At 40.5% G+C, this 26,105-nt stretch overlaps 1 protein-coding gene across 3 annotated transcripts in view; it reads right to left on the bottom strand.

Moving 5' to 3' along the window:
• The window catches only part of LOC121517208 (cadherin-4-like), a 353,586-nt gene that overhangs the window by 166,026 nt on the left and 161,455 nt on the right, over nucleotides 1–26,105 (bottom strand). For all 3 annotated transcript variants that reach the window (XM_041798801.1, XM_041798800.1, XM_041798799.1), the window contains one exon: nucleotides 18,826–18,849. Coding sequence is in view for 1 of the 3 variants with exons in the window: in XM_041798799.1 (XP_041654733.1) it covers nucleotides 18,826–18,849 (24 nt within the window). In the remaining 2 variants the exon portion in view is untranslated. The remainder of the gene's footprint in view (nucleotides 1–18,825; nucleotides 18,850–26,105) is intronic.

The raw sequence follows: 26,105 nt of genomic DNA on the forward strand, positions 1-26,105 counted from the left end.
TGAGATTCATAATTCTATTCACATTAGGCCCGAGAAAAAAAGTTTAAGTTTTAATAAATAGGTATTAAAACTTTAACTGATATTAATAGCAGCAATTAAAGGGCATACTGAGGAGTTATGTGTCATTTCTGTACTGGTAGAGCAAAGAAACCCACTCAGCAGAACCTTCCTCTTCTCCCCTGTCGGTCCGTCATCTCACTTCATCAATGTCTCCTTTCCAAACTAAGATAATATTCAGAATTGACACTCCATTGCAGGCATTGTGTGGAAACATTAACATCTGTGCAAACCTTTTATGGCCGTCATAAATAAAAAAACTGTTCAGTGTGCTGTAAATGTGTTGGACGCAGCATTTTACTCCACCTCATCATTCCATAATCAATCCAGCGAACATTACCACTACAAGATGAGAGTGCCTGTCCATCCGTGCTCCTGATTGATGAGCAATTTTCCTAGTCTCCCCACATCACCGTTTCCTCCACTGTGCCAGGTCAAATGGTGTGTGTTAGTCGGCCAATAATCATTCATTTGGGTTTATGGAGTGGAACCTGTGCTGGGTGGTCATACCATTAAGGACATTAGAATGCACGCCGTTGCAGCAGGTACCAAGCACATGCACTGTTTTAACCGGAGCTCTATTTCACAGGTGACTGAAAGATCCTGCATGCATGTTACTGCTGTTTGTCTCCACTGACTCGTACTTCAAGTACATCAGGACTTAACGCCTTGGCTGGCTTTAGTAGCACCAGAGGGGCTGTCTCAGTGGGATTTTTTCCCCCTCTCTCTCTTTTTTTGGTTTGCTCTGATGCACTACTTTTCCCAGGGAGATATAGAAGGGAGAGAGACAGTGTGTTTCCTTTGTTCCGCAGCTCTGAACACAGCACTATTATTTTCTCGCTGGAGCCAAGAGAAAGGGTTGACTTAAATAATGGCTTCTGTGTTCTAATTTGTGTAGGGACTTATCCCGCTGCTTGGCTGGTGTAATGCGAGAGAGTCTTGTGAGTTGATCAGTGAGGGCAGAATGAAATAGCAGAGTGGGGAAAATGAAGACAGAGGGAGTTGGAGAGGGAATGAGACAGAAAGAGAGGGAAGAAAACGAAAGGCTGGAAAAGAGAGAGAGTTCTGCTTCTGTGCTCCGGTGATTTCCGATGAAATTGATTCTCATACCTCTAGAGATCTCCCACTGTCCCCCTTTCTCTCCCTCGTTCGCCTCTATTACATACCTGTCCAGAGGATGAATGATCTACACATTTACCCATGAGTACCGCTGACCGGTACACGCATCGGCGACTTCAAGTGCCTAGGGATCCCACATAGACTATGAAGAGACAGAAGGATGGCCAAAATGCTAGAGACAATAGTGAGAGAATAGAAACAATTAAATGAAGAAGAGCTTTGGGGATGAGTGTTCAAGTAAGTAAAAGGGAACCTACCAGAGTGGGGGTCTGACTCAGATGAAGGTGCGCAGGTGAAAGCAGTAGATAATGGAAGCGATGAGTAAGAGTTAAAAAAATGCAAGAGAATGGAAGAAAAAGGATTCCCATGGAAGGAAACTGAGATCAGCTGGAGAACAAGTTTCGGGGTGCAGGTGTATAGGTGGGTTTTTTTCCCTCCAAATAGCTCAGAGGGAGGCAATCAGGGCTGTGCCTGTAGCTTCAACCCTGCAGTTCACCGCAGCTTTTCCCGGGGGAAGGGTGTCACTCGTGTGGAGAAAGAGAGCAGCCACTTTAATGAATGGAGCTCTTTATCTGAGGCTGAACAGCGAGTTATTACCTACTGAGTAGACACTACGGAGTGGGCTCTATTTCCACAGCCGTGATCCCCAGGGCAGGGCAGGGGGGAGGGGAGGGGGAGAGCGAAGGGGGGAAGGCTCATATTTGGTGCCTTATTTTGTAACAGGGTATGACATCTCTGGCCTCCATGTTATAACAAAGCCCTGAAGCATGGCTGAGCATCGCTGACGAGAGGAGCATTAGTGTGGAAGGCTGCAGGAAAAGCACACAATAATAACACCCACTGGGAAGGCCTCAGACTCTGCTAGAATCTCTGCTTCTTCCTCCTGCTTTTCTGCCAGGGTGATGTGAATGTTTTAAAAGTATTCAAGCAAGCATCCCTCACAGCAAAACTTCTCTTTTTCAAATGTGAAGTTTTTGACAGTGTTATGAAATAAAGTCACACAAAAAGGAGTTACCAAAGTAGGGCGTAATTTCAATCTTATGAACACTGGGAGCAAACAGGAGCTGAATTATTTCTGTTGGATTAGAACAAAATATAGGGCAATGTACATGTTTGAGTTATTTTATTTATTGAAGGAACTGAAATATATTTTCAAAAAGGTAAGGATTTATGAGGAGGAACTGATGCATTACCCATGAGGCCTGCAGGAAATGTCAATAACCTCCATCATCCCAAAGGTGCTGGGTAGTGTTTCTTAACCACCTTTAAGAATAACTATGAGCCATCATTTCTCTACACAATTTAACACCCTATTCAAAGCTTTCACATGACATCACACATGGCATTCAACCTAGTTTTATTTCTACTCTTCTGAATGACAGAGGGTTGTGTTTTAACTGGATGCTCTGACCTAGCCTGTCCCAAACTTCAGTATGCCTGGCCCAATATGAAACCTGGAAATCCTTGTACAATCATAAAGAGACCTGAATATTTACCTTTTATTATCATACTGTTGTTTAATAAACAAAATAAACTTCAATGCAAATGCTTGCTTTCAGATGCATTAATATTACTTGAGTATTGTGTGGTCACAGAGCACAATCAGTGAGTCACTGCCATTTATTTTGTTTTAATCAGGCATCTGCAAAGTTGCCTAAGTTTTGTTTTCTAATATTTATCTCTATGAACGTTCTTTTTGGCCCAGCAAACTCTTTCCAAGAAGCATTAATGTCTCTAAAGATGATAAGTCCTTACAATCAAAAGCAAGTGGTATAGTAGAATGTTTAAGTGGGTGTCACAAGTTAATCCAACACCAGTCAAACTCTTACACGGGCTGTATATATCAGACAAAAGAAATGATAAAAAGGGTGACACGGGTTAAATTTTGAGGCTGTTTTTATTAGTTCAGAGACTTTACATGTGATCGAGCACTCTATGATTAGAAGCATAATTTATCTATTTATTTTCCTGTTTTTTAGTTACTGTAATTGACCTCTTGCGGCCCAGTCCATCAACAGTAACCCTGCTGGCACTGTGGAAAGTGCTGCTCTAACCAATAAGGAGACAAATCTGGGTTCTACTTCTACAGGACCCCATTTGAGAAAGAAAAAAACAGCAGACTATAGCTGTAAGACTCTCCACTGCACCTTTGGGGAACAATGCAGCTATGCAAAACAGACTTCTCCTGATCCAGATATCAAATATTGTGTTAACTTGTTTAAGATATAACTGCCTTTAAGTAGCATTACAGCTCCAAAACACTAACGATTCAAAATAAAAGCATTCTGTACAAAGGGAGTTTCTTCAAGGAAATGCTAAACCAGAATTTTACTTTGAAAAGCACAAAGTATAAGTGTACTCATACTGTGTTTATCTTCCTTGTGACATGTTGTACCAGGGTGTAAACAGAAAGCTTCATTAAGAAAATTGGAGAACAACCTTATTAAAACAAGCACATTTAATCTTGTGGCCTTCATCAGGGTCATCAGAAACACTGGAAACAACAAGGTAAATACGGCTGACCATTTATCATTTTTCAGTCTAATTTGGTCCGGAACCATGCATCGACGCAGCGCACATGCAGGCAGTCTGAAAGCCCAGACTTAATCACATGCAAACTGAAAATCAAGCCCCAGCAGGAAAGCTGTGTGTCTTGTGCATCCAGTCTGAAACGGGCTTTAAGGGTTTTTTTTTTTTTTTTTTTTAAACTTACAGATAACACAGTGAACAAGTCAGAAGTCATCTGTAAGTTGTGTTAATAATCCACAACAAGTTCCTTTTTCCAAAGTTAAGATCATGTCATCATCTCAGATCTAAACAGTTTCAGTTTCAGCAGGTCTGTATCCAAATAGGAAATTAATTGCATATAGTTTAAGCCAGAACAAAAATACAAAATGCAAAAAAAAAAAAAAAAGAAAACATTTAAAATGCAAAGTTATGCAATTTCAAAATGCAACAATAAAGAAAATTCATGATGAAAAAACTGCAAAATTTCTGAAATCTGTTTTTTTTTGCAGTTGGCAAGTAATGTAAAAGTTAATTGTTTTGTGTGGATGAAGAACAGAATAGTGCTATAGTACCACAGCGTACAATTGTAGCTGCCACTGTTCTTACTTTCTTGCCCTCTAGGCATATGCCACACGGCTGAAAACAACGCATACTTGGGCATGATCTTCTACTTGTGTTTGCTGAAACACAGTCTCTTGTGACTGTATGCAAAACATTTATAATATTAATTACAGTAATCTTTATGTATTAAACTCAATTAATGCAAATTGATGCAATCCAGGATGCTTTACAAGAGGAAAGAAGAAAGACACTAGATGAAAAGCTATGAATGAATCTACATGTGTAATTTAGTAAGTATTTAACCTGTAAATGTCCCAGAATCTCCCCATTATGTCTGCGTGCAGCTAAAGCGAGCTGATGGAGAAGGATGGAGCCAGTCTAAACCCTCTGTTCTGCAGCTCCGCAGGCTCTAAGAGCAGTGCAGCTCCCCTGACGCTGCCTGATGGCTTTAATTGGTCTCCTCTGTCTAGAAGCAGAGCCCTGGAATCCCTTCCCCACTAATGGAGAGAGCACAGCAACAAAAGTGAAACCACTCAAACACTGCAGCGTGCACATACATGTTCACTCAGTCAGGCAGACTGAAATGCGCACCTGCATGAAAAAGCAAACCAGGTTACGCACACGTACAAAGTAAGCGTTTAATTCACACGGGAACCTCCATCTCTGACTCTTCCCTGCATTCACACATTAATCCATACGTCTTAACACCTCAGTAGAAATCTGATCCTATGCGAATATACTTGTCTCCCTGATACCCTCAGGAAGTAGCTGTTTGAATTCTACCTGTTTGAACACACTGTTCAGGGAATATTTGCCACCTGCATTGGGAGGTTAATGGAAAATAATGAATGCCACACTTCAGAAAGTACAACTGCAAAGAGAAGTAACCTGCAGACTGATAGGCAAGACTGCAAAAGATGTATGTAGAAGAAAAAGAGAGCACTGGAAGTAATGGATGTTAAAAGTCTGGATATGATTGGTTGCAAAAAATCAGACATAAATCTTCTGAGAACTGCTGCAAATATGAAACGCTAATACATTAGTCTCATAAATCATATGCTTTGAGTTGCAAACTTAAAAACGGGAAGTAAAGCAGTCTTTTTTTGGCTGTTAGCTCTCGGGGACGATTATGGATGTTATTATTTTCCTTGACAGATGCTGTTTGTACTGAGCACACTATCTCCAGAGCATTGCAACGATGAGAGAGAGAGCAAGAAAGAGAAATATACAGACGGACAGACGGACTATAATAACACATGAACCCCCTCTTTATCTAATGAGCTTTCCAGACAAAAAGAAACAGAGACCACTCCCTATATTTTATTGTTCAGCTGGGAATTACAGTGCTGAGGATTGGGAAAAGCTAAAAGCTACATAAACGCACCACACATCTAGCAACTCCCAACAGCCTTGGTATCACAAACACACCTTGAAAAACACATGAAAGGAGAAAAAGGGAAAATGGCTGATAGTGAAAGGGAGAGAAGTTGATGTGCAAATTATATTGGAAAAAGAAGAGTAGAAGTGAACTATACAGTGGGAGCGTGATCCTCTTAAACATCTGAGCTACGTGCATTTACTGACTGAATGAGAGCGCAGGTCTCACATATCTGTGTAGTGCGTTGAAACAAAGCTGACAGAGAAGATCAATCCACAAAACTCAACGCATCCCGGCACCAGCTGTCACTCTAATTGCTTCACTCTACTGTCATCTTTAGCATCAATACCATGCTAACGCTGCAGCAGGTAATGCTGGTTATATCTGCGAAAGATGCAGCTTCTTCTAATGAGAGCTGGATTTCCATAAAGTGCAGACTCTTTTTTTCTGCAGTGGCTACAGACCATCCATATGTAGAGTCAAGTTGTGTACTGTATTCATGCCATTATGGCTTTGTGCCCATCTGGGTTCTTAATGGGCTAAGCAGTGTTTACTTTTCAAAGACTTCCACATGAATTATTGATGGCTGCGAGCTGATTTGTGCCTGGAATTAGCCTCGAATAATCCATCTGGGCCTACCTTCCTTTCTAGGTGCCATTTCTCTCTCCAGGGTAAACAGGCTGACTGGAAACTTAGGAAGCGTTGCACTGTCATTTGTTATCCTGATTTCTGCTGAGTGTAAATTGGTTACTTTAAGTGGTGCACTTTAAGAACAATGCTTTATAGGACAGGCTCTGCAAGCACAACACGAAGGTGATGCAATGTTTTCTCACTGGAATCCTAAAACATGCATGGATTAACTTGACAGATTTTTTAATAATCCCTTCATTTATGCTTATAAAGTCAGCAAATCTTAACACAGCATTTCCAAAGAGATGTGGTGATCGCTAACCACTCTTATCCTTTTCTATTTTTTAACCTGTGATAACTATCTTTGACTACTTTCTTATCATTTTTCCTGCAGACTTCAATTTTTGCTCCTTTTTCTAGTTATGAGATGTTTGTTTACTCACGGTGGTTGCCATCTCTTACCACTGCAATGGTTTCCAAAGGAGAAAGCCTCCAGGGTCTGTCTTTGTTTGGTTTCAAGCACAGATGGGACCCAGGGAATTCCAAGATGTTGTTAAAGGGAATGTGAAGCCTGAGTACCTGAAGCAGCACATGCGTCTTCCTTTGTTCTGTCTTCTGCACTGACAAAATTTTATTACGTGAGCCTGAAGAAGTGTCTCTATATTGGCTTCAACAGTTAAAAAAACTCCTAATGAGATGCATCACAAATTAAAGATAGTTTTCAAATCAGGATAGTTATCAGAAAAAGTGTGAAAGATGCAAAAGAAAGCTGAAGGAAAACAAAACGACTACATTTGAGATTTCCTTCCCACTGCGCACATGTGAGTGATGCCAATTTGTCCAGACCCCGATTCATTTTCTTGGCCCTCTCTGGTGTCAGGAAACGAAAAAAAGGCTTTTCATCTGAAGTTTGGTAATAAACTCTTGGATTGGATCCATCCCTCGGACAGAAATGAAGCAGCCTGAGAAAGAATAAAGAGACGTTTCCTCAGCAGTCTGTCAGAGGCAACTGGCTCTGCTTTCTTTTCTCTGTGTGTGCATGTGTGTTTAACCGTTAACATGTATTTATTTTGTTTTTGGCTTGAGAACACCCATCTGCTGTTACTGTGGTGGTATGTCTTTGAGAAGAGGACGAGGTTTGGGAGCATTGCACCATAGAAGGACTAAGCTTGTTTAATTAGTGTGACTGTGGAGTCAAAAGATGTGTTTATCTCATTAAGGGCATCTGAATGAATTTTCATGTCCTGGCTCAGAAATTTATGGCTGATTTTATATGTAAGAAGAAGAAGAAATCAAAAAGTGTAAATGGGGGAAACTATTTCATAAGTTAAAAAGGTTTTAAATCCAGTTTAAACTGACAGAGTAGTGGGTGGCCGTTTCGTGTTTTACTGGTATAAGGTGTTCACCAGAGCATGAAGACGACTCTCCATGAATCTCTCAGGTTTCTCAGGTGTGCGTGTCCGGAGCAGAGATTGATGTACTCTGTCTTCCACTCCCTGTCTGTCCCTCGCTGTCTGCATCCCTCTGTTTCACCCTGCTGAGCTAATCCAAGCCGGCCAAATCCCTCTGCCAAGCAGGCCTACATGGGAGCTGTCCTGCTGGGTGCAATATGCCACCCGCTTCTCTGGCAATGCCAGCACCATAGGGCTTCCAGCCTGACTGTGGTGTCCTGTCAGTAAAAAGACAAAGATGTATGATTCGTCTAAGTGACTCTGAGCAGGTAGTCATGTGACAATAACATGTTGTTGAATTATGACAGAGAGTTATGTGCTCTGTGGGACCGCTACAGCTCTGTTCCTGGGTGACCCCAGGCAGCTGAAGTAGAGCACCTTCCACAGGCCTGCAACACACCAGATTCAGCTCTGTGGCCTGTTGCACCTAACCTTTCAATGCAGAAAGACTGGCCAGACTCCATGTCTATCAAGAGGCAAATCCATCTTACACAGCTCCAATCTGCAACGTTTGTGCCAAAAATGGTTTGGACCAATTATTTGAGGAGGTGGTAGACGAGGTTTAGTTGTACAGAGAGCCGATATCAATGGCTTCAACTGGTGTAGCAATTAGCTTGGATTTAGCTATAGTATGGCGGCAATTTTATCTGAATTGGACCACATTTCTTCGTGAAAAAAACGACAACAAAAAAACTTGCCAAAGTAGGTTGCTCTTCTGTCAACCTTCTATGTATGTGTGTGTGGGGGTGTGTGGGTGTGTGTGCATGTGTGTGTGTATGGGTGGTGGGGGGGTAGTTTGGGTGATTAGCTTGGATGTAGCTATAGTGGCAATTTTTTCAGAGCTAGACCACATTTATTTATAAAAACAAGATCAAAGAGCCACACTGAAGGCTATTCTTAACGGAGAAGATGTTTTCATGTCTTCTCTCTGAACTTGCTTGGCATGAGTTTGTGTTTATTATAGGTGGGGTTAAGCCATAATGTGTATAACGTCTGTTACTGCTGTAGCTTTAAGCTTGGATGTAGCTGTAGAAGACCTACAGCTGGCCCCATTTGTTTCTAAGAACGGGCAAAGAGATGTTTGATGACATATTTCTCATCAAACATTGACATTTCAGTTTATGTTGCTACTCTGTTTCAAATTATGTTTTGACATTCCTGTTTCATCTCACCTTGTCCATGTTTATCATACAAGTGCCAGATAGAGGCTGCACAATAACAACTAAAAACACAATGTGAGTAACATTTAAATCTGCTGTAGTCAGTAGGCCTGTAGCAAACCAGCAGTCAATCAGCTGTAGTAGTCAGTAGCAGCAGTAGCATCTTTGCTAAAATTAATTAATACATAAATAATAAGTGGTACAGTTGTTATTCACAGCAAGATTTCTTTGTTTTGATTTAAAAACTGTATATCCATTCATAGAATTGTATTAAGGTTTATAGTAGTGTAGTTTTATAGCTAGCTTAGGAGTGGAACACATTCACTTCTCTTTTTTGTCCCATAAGAAAAATGATCTAGTCCGTGACAAAAATCAGTGATCCAATCTGAGCTGTAAAATCTGTGATCCGATGCACTACAGCGCCAAAGCAATCAAACATTTTTAATCAGCTGCCGTCAACCTCTACAGTCATGCCTGGCCTGCATGAATGGTGTGAAAACGCTACCCAACAGTTTGATCAGTGTTTTATTCTACAGAACAGGCCAGAGAATTTCAAATCAAGTTCAGATGTGAAGGGAACAAGCCGTTCTCATGTCTAATTGACAGTAGAGGCTCAAGAACAGGATTGTATGAGACGAGCAGTGATCAGTTTACTTTCCTTTCCATTCTTTTTGCTACACGTGTCTCAGCTTTTATCTCTCTTTCACTGAGAAATGTTTCCATGCCCAGACAGCCTTAATGAGTCTAAGACGGGGGTCTGCTGAGGCTCTCTTTGTGAGGTTTTGTCTTTAACTTTATCTCTGGCTAACATTCAATTGGACATGTTGCTGAGTTTAGTCTGGCAAACAAAACACATTATCAGCCTCTTGTGAGCAATAAAGAAAAGCCTTTCACATTGCTGCAGGAAAAAATACTTCTTCCAGCATCATGCACAGGTGACATTATCCACTGTCTTTTATTTTTTCAGTGAGATTTCAATTATGCTCATGTTCTTGGTTGGTGTGAACCCACAGTGTCTTCTGTTGGCATTTAAATTCCATATATGTGGGACCTTATTAGTCGGCTGGACGGAGTCAATACAGGAATATCATGTCCAGAGTGACCCATCTCTCCTAGAAAGTACACACAGCTAAATTAAGAAAATAAAAATGAAAGGTCAGAGTAATCATGGCTCTCTTTACAGGGATCCAGAGTAGCTCCTGAAGAATGTGGCAGGGGACATCCATGCATTTTTACACACTCTCATTCAGTCATTACAGCAACATTAAAAAGTCAGGAAGTGATTCATGCCACTGAAACTTAACTGGTAACACAGATAATATGTTGAGACTACTCAGAATACAGAGAAGAGGATAAAATTTGGCATTTTTTCTAAATGTTAACATGAATCAAGAGGAAAATCAACACTTCTGATGTTTTTCAATGGAGGTCTACGATCAGGATGCCAGAGTGGTCCTTAGTGACCAATTGCGCCTTTTATGTAAGAGCGCTAAGAGAATTAGCATTCAAATCTCTCTCTCTCTCTCTCTCTCTCTCTCTATATATATATATATATCAGAAACAATGATTTTTGCAGATTACTGATCATTTAGCAGCAAACCCGAGGAAAATAAAAAGTCTAGGATGTTAAAGCTCATTTAGAGGGTGATATGTCAGGGGAAACCTCATCAACTCATCAGCTATTTACTGACTAAGGGGCAACTATGACCTGCTGCTGCTGAGCCTAAAAGCAACGTCAGGAGATCACCAAAGTCATCAGGATATAACCTCAGGGGATCATGAATGTATTAACTAAAATCTATAACCCTTCATGCATAAGTTGTTGAGATATTTGCTTCTCTTACAAACTGATGGACTACAGAAATGAACAAATAGCTGTTAGTGCAAGAAAGAAAAGCAGATACAGTTTCAATGTGCAGACTGAACAATATGCACATTATTATGAGGATGTGAATAAATGCCACCTCCAGGAAAGCACATCTTTGTTCTTTTTAAATCCAACAGACTGATGGCATTGTATTATTACAATCACACTCAGTGTAGACAGTTGGGAAAATGTACGAATCAGAGTAAAACAAAGACCCATCTGCATCACCAGATGATAGGTATGCCATCAAAAAGCCTTTAGAATTTTGCAGCTATGGTGCAGATGTCTGAGAAATAATTATGACGATTACTTCAGCAGATATGACTTTGTTTTACAATATCACTACAAATACACAAGGAAAGTTAGTGCTACTACTAAGAGTATTTATTGTTTGATCTAATTCATAGTTAGTCAATCAGCGCTTGGTGATTCAACCATAGAAAACTGTTTTATCTGTAGATAATTAAACTGCAACTGCAGCTTCCACGGTTCTGACTACAAACAACCTTTAAAGGGAGCTATTTACTGATGGATAATGCAAAGACTTAATGCATTACAAAATAAAACATTAAAATATGCAGGATGAAGTCAGAAAATCACAATTGCATTGGGTTTTAACATTAAACGATTGTGTTTTGATAGGAGATGTAAGGTTCTGTTGGCCACTTTAGGCTGTAAGGCCACCGTTTGTTGCAAAGTTAGCTCTAACACAAGCAACGATCTCTGATGCTAAATAATGACGTCAGTACAGAAGTGCACAAACCTGCAGTTCCTTGAATGCCCAAAGGAGGGGAGCTGCAAAAAGTCCTGGGAATCACATCCACACACCATGCTAAAAACTCACAGTACAGCAAACATGGACTGGCTTCTGTCTTTCCTCTTCTGTCCCTTTTTCTGTATTTCCCTCTTCTCTCTTTCTGCATATCCTCGTTTTGCTTAATTTCTCTATTTCTTAATCTCCATTTTCCCTCTCTCCGCATCTCCTTCTTTTTTGCATCTCCCTTGTCTTTCTCTGCATCTCCCTCTTTTCTGCATCCCCCTCTTGTTTGCATCTCAGTTGTCCCTCTCTCTGCATCTCCCTCTTGTTTTCTGCATCCCCCTCTATTTTGCATTTGCCTTTTCCCTCTCTCTTCATTTCCCTCTTGTTTGCATCTCAGCTTTCCCTCTCTCTGCATCTCTCTCTTTTCTGCATCTCCCTTTTCCCTCCCTCTGCATCTCCCTCTTGTTTGCATCTCAGTTTTCTCTCGCTCTGTATTTCTCTTTTGTTTTCTGCATCCCCCTCTTGTTTGCATCTCAGTTTTCCCGCTCTCTGCATCTCTCTTGTTTTCTGTATCCCCCCTTTGAATTTGCCTTTTCCCTCTTTCTTCATTTCCCTCTTGTTTGCACCTTCCTTTTGTGCATCTCCCTTTTCCCTCTCTCTGCATCTCCCTCTTTTCTGTATCCACCTCATTTCTGCATTTCCCTTTTCCCCCTTTCTGCATCTTCTTCTTTTTTACATCTCCATCTTCCCTCTTTCTGCATCTCTCTCCTTTTTCACATCTACCTCTTCTGGCTCCCTCCATCTCCTTCTTCTCTCTGCATCTCCCTCTATCCCTTACAACCCCCTACACAGTTTTAGCGGATGGCAGCTTAACCCTGAGTCTGGTTTTGCTAAACGGTTTAAGCAAATTAAAGGAAAACTTTTCCTTGCCACCAAATGGCTGATTTTACTCATATGTGGTTCAATACTATCCACTTGAATCTATGGTCTAATGACAGTATTTATTAAACAACCTAAAAACACTGTCAGAAAATCTAACCAGGTACTGGTAGCAAAGCTGCAAGTTATTTTTCACTACCCTTGAGAGTGTTTTTATGTTGTACTTCTCTTGAGATTTCCTTTATAAAATTCCTTTAAAATAATATTGCCTTTCTTTTTCAAATGAGTTTTATGCATATTCTTTAACTTTTTTTGCCATTCTTCCTGTTTTGTTTTGCTGTCCTTGTAATGCACTTTGCAACTTTGATGTTGAAAAGTGCTCTTTAATGAAGGTTAACTTTATTATCAACAGGTTTTGCACGCCAGCTTGAAGGTATAAACTTCACCTTCTACAGTATCACCCACTGAACACTCCCACAGGAGGGAGAAGGGTGGTCAGGACAGGATCAAGGGTCACAGTGTGGTTAAATTGCAAGCTTTTTTCTATTTTTATTCACACCCTAGAAAATCATTGTTCATTATTACATCACCAAACAATAGAGCAAACTCATTTCTCTCTGTCAGAAAGGCTTTATTGAGCTGGACTTACGAGGCTCTTAATAGCTGGGAAGATCACATGAGGATTACCGCATTGTTATTATCAGTAACCAGTTTAGAGAATTTCTAAATTCTGTGTTGAATATTAATGTTCTCTCCAGCAGGGCAACCATAAACCAATTGTGTAGCTTCTGGACCCGGCTTTTGAGTATTATTTGTTCAGATTAAAAATATCTTTTTTTCTTATTTGCATGTGTTCTGTGTAAGCCTCTGCTGTGCTGTCAGAAGTTGCCTTAAGCTAATTACTGGAGTTACCAAATCATCACCAGAGGAGAGACGAAAAGTTGAGGATGAATTATTAATAAACGTAGACATTTTTACCAGCTTCAGGCGTTAGATAAAATGTATTAACAGTGATTAGCTTCAGCAAATACATTCATAATCAGACTGCATTAGCTTAACTTTTTAACAACTTCAAAAAAACAATTTAAAAGACATTCATGGTAAATTAAACATCAGATAGGACATCCGCCATCCAATTTGGTCATTTTTACAGATAGTGTAAGACAAAACTATAACATCAAAATCTGAACTAACAAGCTTTGAGTCCACTTCTCTTCATGGCAGCTTTGCTTTAACTTAAGTTCTTGGATGTGAAGGGAGTGCTTCCTTGTAGAAATATCCCTTCAAGTAGTTTCACCAAGTACTTTTAAGAAAAGGCTTTGCCAACCAAGAGTAACACTAGAGTGTGGGAGCTGCGGTCACAGATTGTCAGAAATGCACATACATTTATTTCAAATCCTGTGTTTCAAGATTGACATGAAGCTAAACATGTACTTTCACATGAGGCAGAAATTACTGGTGTGAGGAGAGAAGAAGTTTACAATTTAGTTGTTACTAAATGTTTTTATTTGGGAGAGACTGGACAAAATGAGATAAAGGAGATGTACTACATCAGTGACTCAGAGAGAAGGGGGCTGAAGGCAGAGAAATAAGAGAGATGATGTGAAGAAGGAAGTTTCCTTGTGTAGATGACAGCTGACAGTTAAATAAGCATGTGTGTCTAATGTGGCAAAATGTGGCCAAGCCCTCGGAGGAACACTTTCAGTCTGATAAACAGGCAGCTTGTTGACCCGACCATTTCCTCTGTCACTCAGTTTTGTCTGCATTTAGAGGCACAAACAACCTCCCACTTTGACCTGGACATGTAATTCCCAAAATTTGGGGCATTGTGTGAAATGTATTAAAAACAGAATGCAGTGATTTGCAAATCTCATAAACCCATATTTTATCACTAATAGAACATAAATAACACACCAGATATTAAAACTGAGACATTTTAACATTTCATGCAAAATATGAGCACATTTTGAATTGATGGCAGCAACATGTCTCAAAAAAGGAGGGACAGGGCCATGTTGACCATTCTGCAGCATCCTCTCTTTTTTAAGATCAGTCTGTAAAAATCTGGGAGATGAGCTTCTTTCTTTTGTTGTGATGGTTGCTGTATGTCATTAAGCATTGTCTCATTGAAATATGCAAGACAGTCCCTGTGAGTGACATTGTCTGGATGGACTCATATATTTCTCTAAAACCTCTCTACACTTTACAGCACTGATAGTGCCTTTCCAGATGTGTAAACTGCAAATACCATAGGCACTAATGCAACCCCATACCATCAGAGATGCAGCCTTTTGAAGTGTGCACCGATAACAAGCTGAATGGACACTGCAGGACACAGTGTCTGTAGTTACCAAAGAAAAAGTCAAACTTTGGTTCAGCTGACCACAGAACAGTTTTCCATTATGCCTCAGTCCATTTTAAATTAGCTTTGGCCCCTAGAAGACGGGGGCATATAAAGATTGCGTCCACGTATGGCTTCTTCATTGCATGATACAGTTTTTACTTGCACTGGGCTGAGGTGTTCCTCAGCACATGCAGCAGTTTCCAGTTCAATATCAAACCTGTTCTTAATGCAGTGCTGTCTGAGGATCACAAGCATCCAATATTGACCTTTGGCCTTGTCCCTTGACCACAGAGATTTCTCAGATTCTCTGAATCTATTGATGATAAAATGTCCCGTAGATGATGGGAAATCTAAAGTTTTTTGCAACTTTACACTGAGGAACATCTTTGTGAAATTGTTCCACACACAGTAAAGTCTTATCTTATCTTAACTTCTTCACAGATTGGTGAACTATCTTAACCTGAGAGACTCTGCCTCTCTAAAATGCTCCGGTTGTATCCAGTCATGTCACTGATCTGTTGCTAATTAGCATAATTGATTGCAAAATGCTCCTCCAGCTGTTTTCCATTACTACCTCTTACTTTTCCAGCCTTCTGTTGCCCCATCCCAAACACTTTTGACATGTGTTGTTGCCATTAAAATCCAAAATGAGGTATTATTTGTCATGAAATGATAAAATGCCTTGTTTTTCAACATCTTAGATGTTGTTTATGTTCTATTGTGAATTAAAGGTGGGTTTATGAGATCTGCAAATCATTGAATTTTGTTTTTATTTACATTTGACACAGTGCCCCAACATTTTTTAGACTTGAGGTTGTACACACTTCAGAAGAAGCCAACATTAAGTTGCCAGGCATGTCCACAAAGAAGGTAACTTGCTCTAATAAGATGAAGAATAAGTAAGAGATGAGGCTTGAAATGTTCAAAAAGATTTTCAAATGTAAGCCTTCTGATTGATCTTCTATCATGCTTCTTTTTAGCAGGATTGAGACGCAGTGAAATTCATGGATCACAGCATGCATCATGAATGGAGCATGTGGAGTTGTTTGCAATCTGCTCATCAAGGCGAAGGGTAAATCTCTCTCATGCGGCTTGCTTTTATTCTCCGCCTTCCTGCACATAGAAGGAATCAATGGCAGATTGTTGTCTCTGAGTCTTTCTGTCATCAGTGTTTCTTCCAATCACTTTGGTGTGTATACCCTTGATACCATGCTAGAGCCATAAATCCACACCTTTGTGGAGTGGGAGGGGTGTGAGTGTGTGTATGCAATGCATATGTCTGTGCATTGTGTACGTGCACATGCATAAACGCTAGCTGATATGCATGAAAGACACCGCAGCTGGGTATTACCACATATCAGTGTGCCTGTCTTCTCTTGGCGGGTGTCTGAATGTTTCATCTAATCATTAAACGCTGACAGGCTTCACAGAGTAGTGCCACTGATCCCCGTCAGAGGAATAAGGGGCCTGACTTCATTAGCCCTGTTAGTACTAAGCTGCTTTACCCTCACTCACGCCTGGCTTAACCTGCACACTGATAAATGCTGAGAGGATAGGGAGAGATAGGCAGAGGAAAAGAGGGGTGAAATAAAAGGAGCCAACGGACAAAGGTGTTTAAACAGAGCGGTAAAGGTGCCAAAGTTGCACAGAGGAAGAGAAAAGGGAGGGCACAGAGCGTGTGAACCTGGAGTGTTCAGAGGCAGGGAAAGGGTTGAAGCTCAAAGTGGTGTTTGAACTAAGAGGGATTTACACATGCAAAACCAGCAAAACAATCAATTAACTTGTCTTGCAATTAATCAATTATTACACGGCAGCATCGACAGGCAAAGTGCTTCTCTGAGATTACAGAGTGAGGCTCCTCTGTGTTGAAGAATTAGCACTGACCTCTGTGCACAATTGCATCCAAGCTAAATCACGCTTGCATGTGAGCACATAAAGATATGCACACACATCGTTGTTCTCAGCATATTTCACCATTAATTCATCTGGGTTCCCCCACTCTCCTCCTCACACTCGGTCTTTTTCTCCTGCCAGCGGAGGGTTTTTGGCCGGCTTAAGTACGCCCACAGACCCCAGAGGGACAGCCCATGACGGATGGCACTGCGTGTGACTCCGATTCGATTCAGCCCATTTGATAAATTTATTGCTGGCATTTTGAAAATGAAATTAGAGGGACGACTCCTGGAGACTGTTTTTCCAGCACAGGTGCCATAAATACACTTCATTTGGCAGAGCAGAGGGAGGAGAGTAAGGAGGCTGTGAGGCGTTGGATAAAGGATGTCATGGTAGGGGGGGCAGAGAGTAGGGATGTTCCACAGAAGACTAGAACTAAAGAATAAGGTCATCTTATAATGAGGTCCTGTATTAATCATTTTATTGGTGAGGTACAACAGTAAAGGTTATTCAACCACAGCATGACTACTGTGGACCTTATTATGATGTGCTGGCCTTCAGCCCAACACATATTCAGCAGCATTGTACCAGTTTGAACAGATGTGAGACCAACATCACTCATGCTGAATAATAACTGATTGAGACTGTGGGGAGTTGACATTGCCAGTGTGCACAAATGTCCTGTTTTATCCATTTTTCATTCAGGCCCACTCAAAAACACACTGCTGAATGCAGAGATGTGCACATAGACTCATGGTTTATGTACCAAATGGTGGCCTCAAGGCCTTTTAGCTCTCCAGAACCAATAGCAGTGTCACAAGTGCAAAACAATCTATAACTTGCAGTGTATGGATGAAAAACAGTGGGGCTTTTTCCCACCTGGCATGCTCGATGTGTAACACAGAGAGACACTGAATGTTTTGTCGCTGAACAAATTTGAATTGAGGAAACCAGATGGGCCACAGAAAGAGACATACAAACACATAAAAGTCAGACGCAGGCATGGACACACACATGCTAACAAAAGTGAGCATTCATCCGCTGTCAGGGATGCGTGGCCTTACTTATCTCCTCTCTCATTCAGAAGAGTGTGTATATGCGGCTGCAGAGGGATGATGTACGCCATGCCAGCCTCTGCTCTCCCCCAACATTCATCAGAGTGGGAGGCCCAGGCAACAACATCACTTACCTTTATGGGCCCCTCTGACAGCATCATACACCACATAGTCCTCCCATACACAAGCTGCACGAATCTGTGTGAATATGTGCGGGTGAGGGCACTCCAAGTGCAGCCTGTCACCCAGTTGTACTCTATCAATGCCTCTTGTTCTGTCTACAACAGATCTGAAGCATTGTTTGGTGAGAAATGTTCAATCTCCTGCTGTTTAGCTTTTTCAAATGTACATGTTGTGCACATTATATCAGATCCAGGTGACAATGGAAATGTTTTCACCTGTATGCTGCTCTGCACTGTTCTGTAAAGGCTGGTGCAAAACAACAGATAAGTTCTTATAAGCACAGCTGGAAACCAAAGAAAGTTTCAACAAAATCAGCGGGGAGTCCTCCTGAGTGATTGTCTGCTCCTGTTTTGCAATCACGGAGCGTGACACACCCTCTGCCACTACTTTACCTTCACTATGAAGACGAGAACGCTGGGACTGCTTGGTGCATACACCTGCAGGCTGCCACTCACTTCCTAACCCCTGGAGCTGTTTAGACAGTTTGACTGCGTGGCCCCATCAACTTTTCCAAATCAGAACAGGCTACAGTAACATCCTTACAAACATCTCCCCCTCCTACATTTCTTGTCTTCCTGGAGATCGGCTATGCAAAACATCACCTCCCCCAACCTCCCATTAACAAGCACATGAAAGTGTGGAGGAGTCGGAACAGAACTGTGATTAGACCTAACATGAGACTTACAGAAAGCGATGCATAAACACAGGCTGTAGGCTGTCGATCATAGCGGGAGAGCTGGATAATTTAGTCTAGGTGTCAGTGGGTGTGAGTGATTGACTTCGTAATCAAACAGATTGTTCTGTAACAGAAACACTGGATGATTCAGTTTCAAATCAACATCAACAACATAGTGGATTGTTTTTCATCTCATTAGCAAAAACTGAGAACACACACACAGAGGCATGGAGCAACACACCCACATGCCACCCATGTGAGAATGCATGGGGATCCACAGGTGACTGATGGAGTGCTGTCTTACCTTTTTGTGGTGACACGGTGGTATCTGCAGATAAAAGAGAGGAGACACACAGAGGAATGTGTTAAGGAGCTGACAGCAGGCTGTATAGCAGGCACATAAAATGCAGGAGATGACAGCAGCTGCAGTGATTTGCTGCAAGGGAAACGAGCCACCCAAGAGGATAAATAGACAAGGGGGGAAGGTTGCACACAACCAGAGGGGGGTCTCTCATCTCAGACCTGCAAAGAATATCCACTTCACCAAAGTCATGTGCACTTTCTTGTGCTTGAATATGCAAACAAACATAGTGACATAAACAGCAGGGGAGCTCGGTAATACACACAAACACAAACACAAAGCAGCGTTTTTGTGTTCAGGAGAAGAGAAAAAAGCAGTGTAGCAAATGAACTGAACGGAGGAGAAGAATAAGAAAGAGTCTCCAGACCCCTGGAAAGCCTTGATCTCTTATGCAGTTTACCCTGAGCAAGCTTTCTAATAAGCAAAAGTAATGTCTGTGAGGTGCAGCAAGACAAAGCAAATCAAATCCTTTCAGTAATCATTTTAGGTTCTTAGCCAGAGCCCACTAGAGACACTCCTGGCCCTGAAGGTGTGGATCAAAACATGGGCTGCTTTGAGACAAAGACGCATTCAAAAATTACCAGATTGAAGGAGGAACGTTTGTGCAGGAGAAAATACAGTAAACTTAGCTTATTGTTCTCATAAAACATTTACATGACAAGTGTTTGTAAGATCCCAATGTTTCTTTTTAATTTAATAGACTAGTCAAACTTACAGGGAGGCAGTTTTCACAACTTCTTGTTATAACTTTGTACTTTCAGCGACTGAAATCCAACAGAACAATTTCTCTCCTGGCCATGTGCCAGAGAAGCCCAAATGGCCACAGACATGGGAGGGGAATAATTGAATCCAGGTGGATTTGTGGAGTGCTGGACTGAGGAAGCGATAATCCAAAGCTCTGCCTAATTGCCAGAGTAAAGATGGCGCCCATTGTGGGGGTGGCATCAGTGTTTATCAAGGCAGTGTGGCGTGGGATTGGACCGAGCATTAGAGCTTTACACACTTTTGTTTTGTGAGGTGTTACAGTGGATTTGAGCAAATATTGGCCCTCTGGTTATTACATGGTCTGATTGTCTGCTATGCGACTGTCCATAAGCTCTGAACGTCTATCCTAATCTGAGAGGAGGCTTCAAATAATTAGTTAGTGAAGCACTCTCACAGCCCAGTGCAGTCAGCCTTATCACTAAAAGAAAATCCTTGGTCCATTTCCTTCTCACCCTAAAGGCTTACAAACTCTCACCACTTCAAAACCTTCAGAATATCCTTATTACCCAACTCCTCGCTGTTACTGGCCAGTAGCCTGCTCCTTTTGTCTTTTATTTTGTAAAAGAAAGGCTTATGTCTGCCATATCATTAAACAGATGTTGAATTTCCCAAATGTTTTCAGAAAAGAACAGCCTATTTTGCCTGTAGTAACTACAGTACATGATTAATTCAGATCAAAATTTACTTCTAGCTTCTGAATGATCATGTTATTTTTTTATACTTTGGCTTTGAGAAGATAATGAGTTATTCATAGTTAGGAGTATGGCTGACTACGTTCCAGCATGGTACAGTTGTTTAACCATGGCATTAGACTCACCTAAACTCCCCCTCTTTTATAGTCCGATCTCAAGATAGTTTGAGACTGCTTTCAACACAGCAGCCGCCACAGATTGGCTTCAAAACCTCCATGCAGATTCGGTTCAGTTTTGGCCACTTTATTTACCCAGAGAGGCAATCTAATTTCACAGTCTACAAAGTCTAATTAAGAGAAATCAAGACTAAGGAAAAACACTCAAAACAGCATTTGGACAGTTATATTTACATGTCAGTGACGACAGATCAGCAGTCACATGGGTCACTAATGAAGAAAAATAAAAGCACTGTAAATACAAGACCTGAAATGTGTTAAAAATGAGCATGCCACTTTTGAGTATCTGTTTTCTTTGGTGGGGCCAGAGGGTGTTAGACTGAAGTCTAGAGGCCAGGTGAGTGGTTATTGCTTTGACAAGGCTTTCACATGTTCCTTTCACAGAGGAGTTGATACATCTAAGATCAAGCTGAAATCCCATGGCACACTGTTTTCCTATCCAAGCAAAATAGCTTCTTTTACATGTGTGACAGACAGTATCTTAAGTTGTTGTACAGTTGTAGCAGTAATGTATGGTTGTACAAACTCCCATGTAAAACCTAGACTTAAATCAAAGCACACCAGTGCACCATCTGAGAATGAGCGTTGGAACTGTTGTGTTTTAGACTACAGAGGTGCTAGGAGAATATCTCATCTCCTAACTTGAGGGACGGTCTATTTTATTTAATACTGTTAATTAGATAGATGAAGCAATCTATTCTACTCTGTATTTTTTTCTTGATTTGAAATTATAGCAGTTGCAACACTAAATCTATAATGTATCAGCATCATGTTAACAAACCAGTCCTGATGCATCTGAGAGAAATCCCCCTCATTTGTTGCACTTGTGCAAATATTTCCTTTTTTCACTCTCTATTGTTTGTTATCACTTTTTCATGTTGTTAAAGTCTTATAAAGGTAAATTAGGATGTGTGTTTACTTGCATATAAAACAAAAATGTGAGATCTTTTTTGAAGATGCATTTGGAGAATTTGACTTGAGAAAATGCCAGCGACTTTTGAATGATAATTGGCCTTGAAATGCCTGATTCCTATTAGGGAATGCCTAAAACTAGGGCTGCTTAATTATGGCCCAAAAAAAACCCCAAAAAACAAAAACAAAAACACAAATGTGATTATGTTGATACTGAGATCATGATTATCACACACCATCAAGCAAGACTTTGTCAAGTTTCTGATCTAAGTGCATGACTTTTGAGACACCGACAAACGATTGTTCTTTCCCAACAGAGAGTTCATGAGATATTGTTCAAAAGCAAGGGATAAACATAAGGCCCAGTGGCCATGACCTTCAACTTCCAAAATCTTATCAATTCATCCATGAGTCAACGTGGAAATTTGTGGAAAGTTTAAAGCAAATCTCTCTTCGTGTTCCTTAGAAATCACTTTAACAAGAATGGCCCTCACTGAAGATGGATGGACAACCTGAACACATAACTCTGGTGCTGGAAAGGGGGGAAGAATAAAGTTAAATTGAAAATGGTGGGCACCAGTTTAGCTCAGTTGGAACAGCAGGTGCCTGCATGCTAATGCTACAGTCCTAAATGCACTGGTCATGGTGCATGTCTTCCCCCACTCTGTCCCCATGTCTCCTGTCTCTCTTCAGCAAGAAAGAGTAAAAAGTAAAGACATAATAACATTGGATAAAAAAAAACAGGACTTTGATTAACAAAATATAAGAAAAAAAAAAACTAAACTTTTATTACCTGACAAAACCTGGGAAAATGAGCTTAACAAGATGCCATAATTATTCAATCACAAGCATCTTGTCTTTTTAGAAAGCCGTAATGGTGATTGAAATTAAAACTTGATTAATTGCCCAGCACTACATCAAACTAGACAACTCTAGACTGGCAAACTAACTAAAGGTCTTCAGACAGTTATTCAAGGATCTGTCAGTCTCGTGTGCCCTTCATTGTCTTTCGGTATAATATTTAAACACAGTACACCTATCATTAAAAAAGTTTTTCTTCAACAGAGTCTGTGCCAGCCTGCAGCTGTAAATTGACACATACTTCCATGTCTGTGTGTTAAAAAATCTTAACTATTATGTAACAGCATTTCAAAACCCATTGGATCTGTCCATGTATTTGAAGCTTACAGGGATTATAATGAAAGCCAAAACCATGAGTCTTACAAGTTTGAGCTACTAAGACAGCAGCCGTGACAGGTAACTGGTGGGCATCAGACACGCATTTCATTTATTCCAGCACCTCTTCTGATTTACATGCACTTAATGCTGGATTTTGGCTGCACATAAGGAGCTCAACAAAGTGCTGCTGTAGAAACACTTTTACCAGTTATTTTAAAATTTACTCTGGAGGTAAAGACAGCATGGTAAACAGACAGCACATATCAATATGTGCAGCTGATGTTGCATATTTGAAGGAGCTTGCAAGGCTAAATTAAAGACAGCACTACATAACTGTGATTTAATTTGATATAACAAGGCATAATGTTTATTATGGATTAATTAATTAGCCTGACGCACAGCTACCTGCAGTACACAGCAGGGTGCTACACCGTGTGTCACTTTCTCTCTGCACACCAGAATGATACACTAGCTATGGGGTAAAATTGAAGACATGGATGTCATATGCTCGCTATTTTTTTTTTCATTTAAAAAAACAGTAATGAAAAGACAGCACTGCCTGCCTTTCCAGAACTTGCTGGGTCAGTGCAGAGATACCCTGCTGATCAGTGCTACACATAAATAACTCTGCAGTTAAAGGAAGTAAAGAACATCACCCCACCCCTTCCACATCGCTGATTGGTGCTTTTCTTCCCAGCTATCAGTGGCTTATATGGATTTGAAGACTAATTTGCAGTGAATATGTGATTGGCATTTTGATGTGCCCATAGCCCCCACAGCTGTGCCCCTGTGGGTTTGACTATGCAAAGTAGGCCGTATGTCAATACAAGTTTCACACTGCAAAGTATGCATGTAAGTGTGGAAAAGTTCAGACTGGCCAACAGATGCCCAAGGACATAAAGCTAGATCTTGAGGAGGGATTTATATAATCAGGAAATAAACAATCTGTATAACCTTTTGCTTTCCTTTTCAGAAAGGAAGTCTCTTACTATCAAAGAGGATGAAAGAAAGAGGTAAAAGAGAGGAGAAAGACAGGATAAAGGCTGACATGAGGACTTTAATGCAATACAGTATAATCAGTTTGAATGAAAAACAAGTCAAGCAGAAAACATAGACCAAGTCAGATTTTAGTCATCCTAATAGATATTGATTTGTGTTGACATTTATAACACTCATTACTCTTTAAAATCATATTTTCCCCATGAGTACATCTTTGATTTAATACATAGCAAACCAATAAGCAGATAGCAAGTCAAATTAGACTAAATGACAGGCTGCATTCACTGTGAAGAGCTCTGACACAAACACAGAGGTTTCTCTGCTTTAAATAGTGACTAACACCAACAGAAAATATGATTTCCATCTTATCTCTTACTGTGAAGAAAGATCATAAATTGAATTAAGAATTATTAATGTACACTTTATAGTTATCCTACAATCCTTTGATTTTAGAGGTTGCTACATATCAACTGCAAGAAAACCTGAACCTACTGGATTCATCACTGATGGAGCAGCTTCACCAGAAGTTCAGTAAGGAACAGTGATTTCAGACAGTTATGTAAAGGTTTTCAGGATCTTCTCTAGGTATCTTTGGACTTATTTAGTAATAAATCAACATGCACACCCATAAACTTATTACTATCTGACTTCTAAAGTAACCCGATCACTCAAGTAGTCCTGTAAACAGCATGATGCGGTATTAATCTGATTAATCTTGGTCTGTCCAAAAGAGGTGGTGTCGGTCCTGGCCAAACTGATCCACAGTACGGATCATGACCGATGGGAAAACATTAGTTTGAATGGTTCGGACATCCAATGACAGGAAATTGAGAACCAGAAAAAGGAAATCACACACCAAAACAAAATGAGCCGCAGAAGCACATGGGGTGAGGAGGAGAGGATGTGATAAAAGTCCATCTGGACAAAAAAACACATAAAAATACAGAACATTTCCAACTGCTTTCCAAAAGGATGAAAGAGAGAGGACACAAGAGGACAGAGAGAACAGTTCCACCTGAAGGTAAAGAAACTATGGCAGCAGTAAGCTATATGAAGGTGTGTGTCCTTTCCTGTCTATGACAATAAAGTTATCATCTACTGAAGAACCTGATAAAATGAACTCAGTTTAGCCTCAGGTACTGCTCTTCCAGTTGGTAGGTGTAAATCAACAATAACACCTATTGCATTTATTTTCTTCTTCCAAGCAAAGTGCATTATTCAACATGGTGACATCAGGCACCTGCCGGCCTACTAACCAATCACTGTAAACTGTAGAGACTGAAGCTGATGACGATATTTGCCATGTAAAGTCTGTTAGCAATTATTACGGTGTGATACTTAAACCAACCATGGAACAAAAACACAAACCACTGTCCACACCATCAGGAGATTCAGGAGTGAAAACACCCTTAGAGGTTAAACAAGAGCTGTTCTGTACATAACGCTGAGAGGTCAGTTTAGCTAATGAGTCAGGACTGTTACGTCCCCTGCTGGGGGGCAAACTGAAGCAAAATGCACCAAAATTTGGATTTTATTGAAAATCTAGGAGTATTAAATTTTTTATGGCACTTTTCTCAAATCAGTGCACCCATGAAGTCTCCTGAGTGGTTTCAAGGACAATTGGAGCAACAGAGGGGCATCCAAATCAAGACAGACAGACAAACCTCCAATTATATTAGTAAGACTGGGCCCAATAGAATATTTTTTGTGTCCTAAACCTGGAGTCTGGGATCCCAAGCTTTGTCTCCACAGAGGTTTTCAAAATAAGATCTATACAAACCCACTGAAATCATGATAAATCACTGATAAAATTGTTTATATTGAGCAATTTGGGTAAGAAAAACATGGATAGACCTGTTTTGTTTGGATTTTTATCAATGAAACAATTAAAATCAATGTAGGTCTAACGTCTCTTTTTTCCTGTGGGTCATAGGGTGGTTCAGCTCTTCTCAGACAAAAGTAGGAGGACTCAAAGGAAAATAGGACCACTGAGATAAACAATGACACATTATTTTTCAGTGTTCAGTTTTTGTCAATAGGGCCGATACTGGCCAATTCTGATGTTAATCTGACACATTTAAATCCTGCTGTTGAAAGAATCATTAAAACAAGATTTTTTTAGCCCATTACTGAAGTGCATGACTGCATCAAATCAGAGTTGATATTACCTAACTATTCAGAGGTATCAGATGAATGTGATCATGTTAACATACTCAGTATATAGTTGTCCTGCTAAGTGACTCGTTAGATGTTAAGCCAAAGCTGTTAGTAAAAGACAGGTTACAGCTTTAACATCAGCTAGTAATATCACTCAAAATCAGTCGGTGTTTGTCTGGAGTCATTTCAGTACAGCCACAAACTGCTGAAGAGAAAAAAAAAAAGATTTTCCTTAAAGTAGAACTTGCTCTAACATGACAAATAACACGCAAGTTTCCCAACTGTGCAAGAAGTGCTGTGCTGAAAAGTTGACAAAGACTTTGTGCCACTGATGATTACCAGC

The sequence above is a fragment of the Cheilinus undulatus genome, linkage group 11, assembly GCF_018320785.1.
Source record: "Cheilinus undulatus linkage group 11, ASM1832078v1, whole genome shotgun sequence".
Taxonomy (NCBI): domain Eukaryota; kingdom Metazoa; phylum Chordata; class Actinopteri; order Labriformes; family Labridae; genus Cheilinus; species Cheilinus undulatus.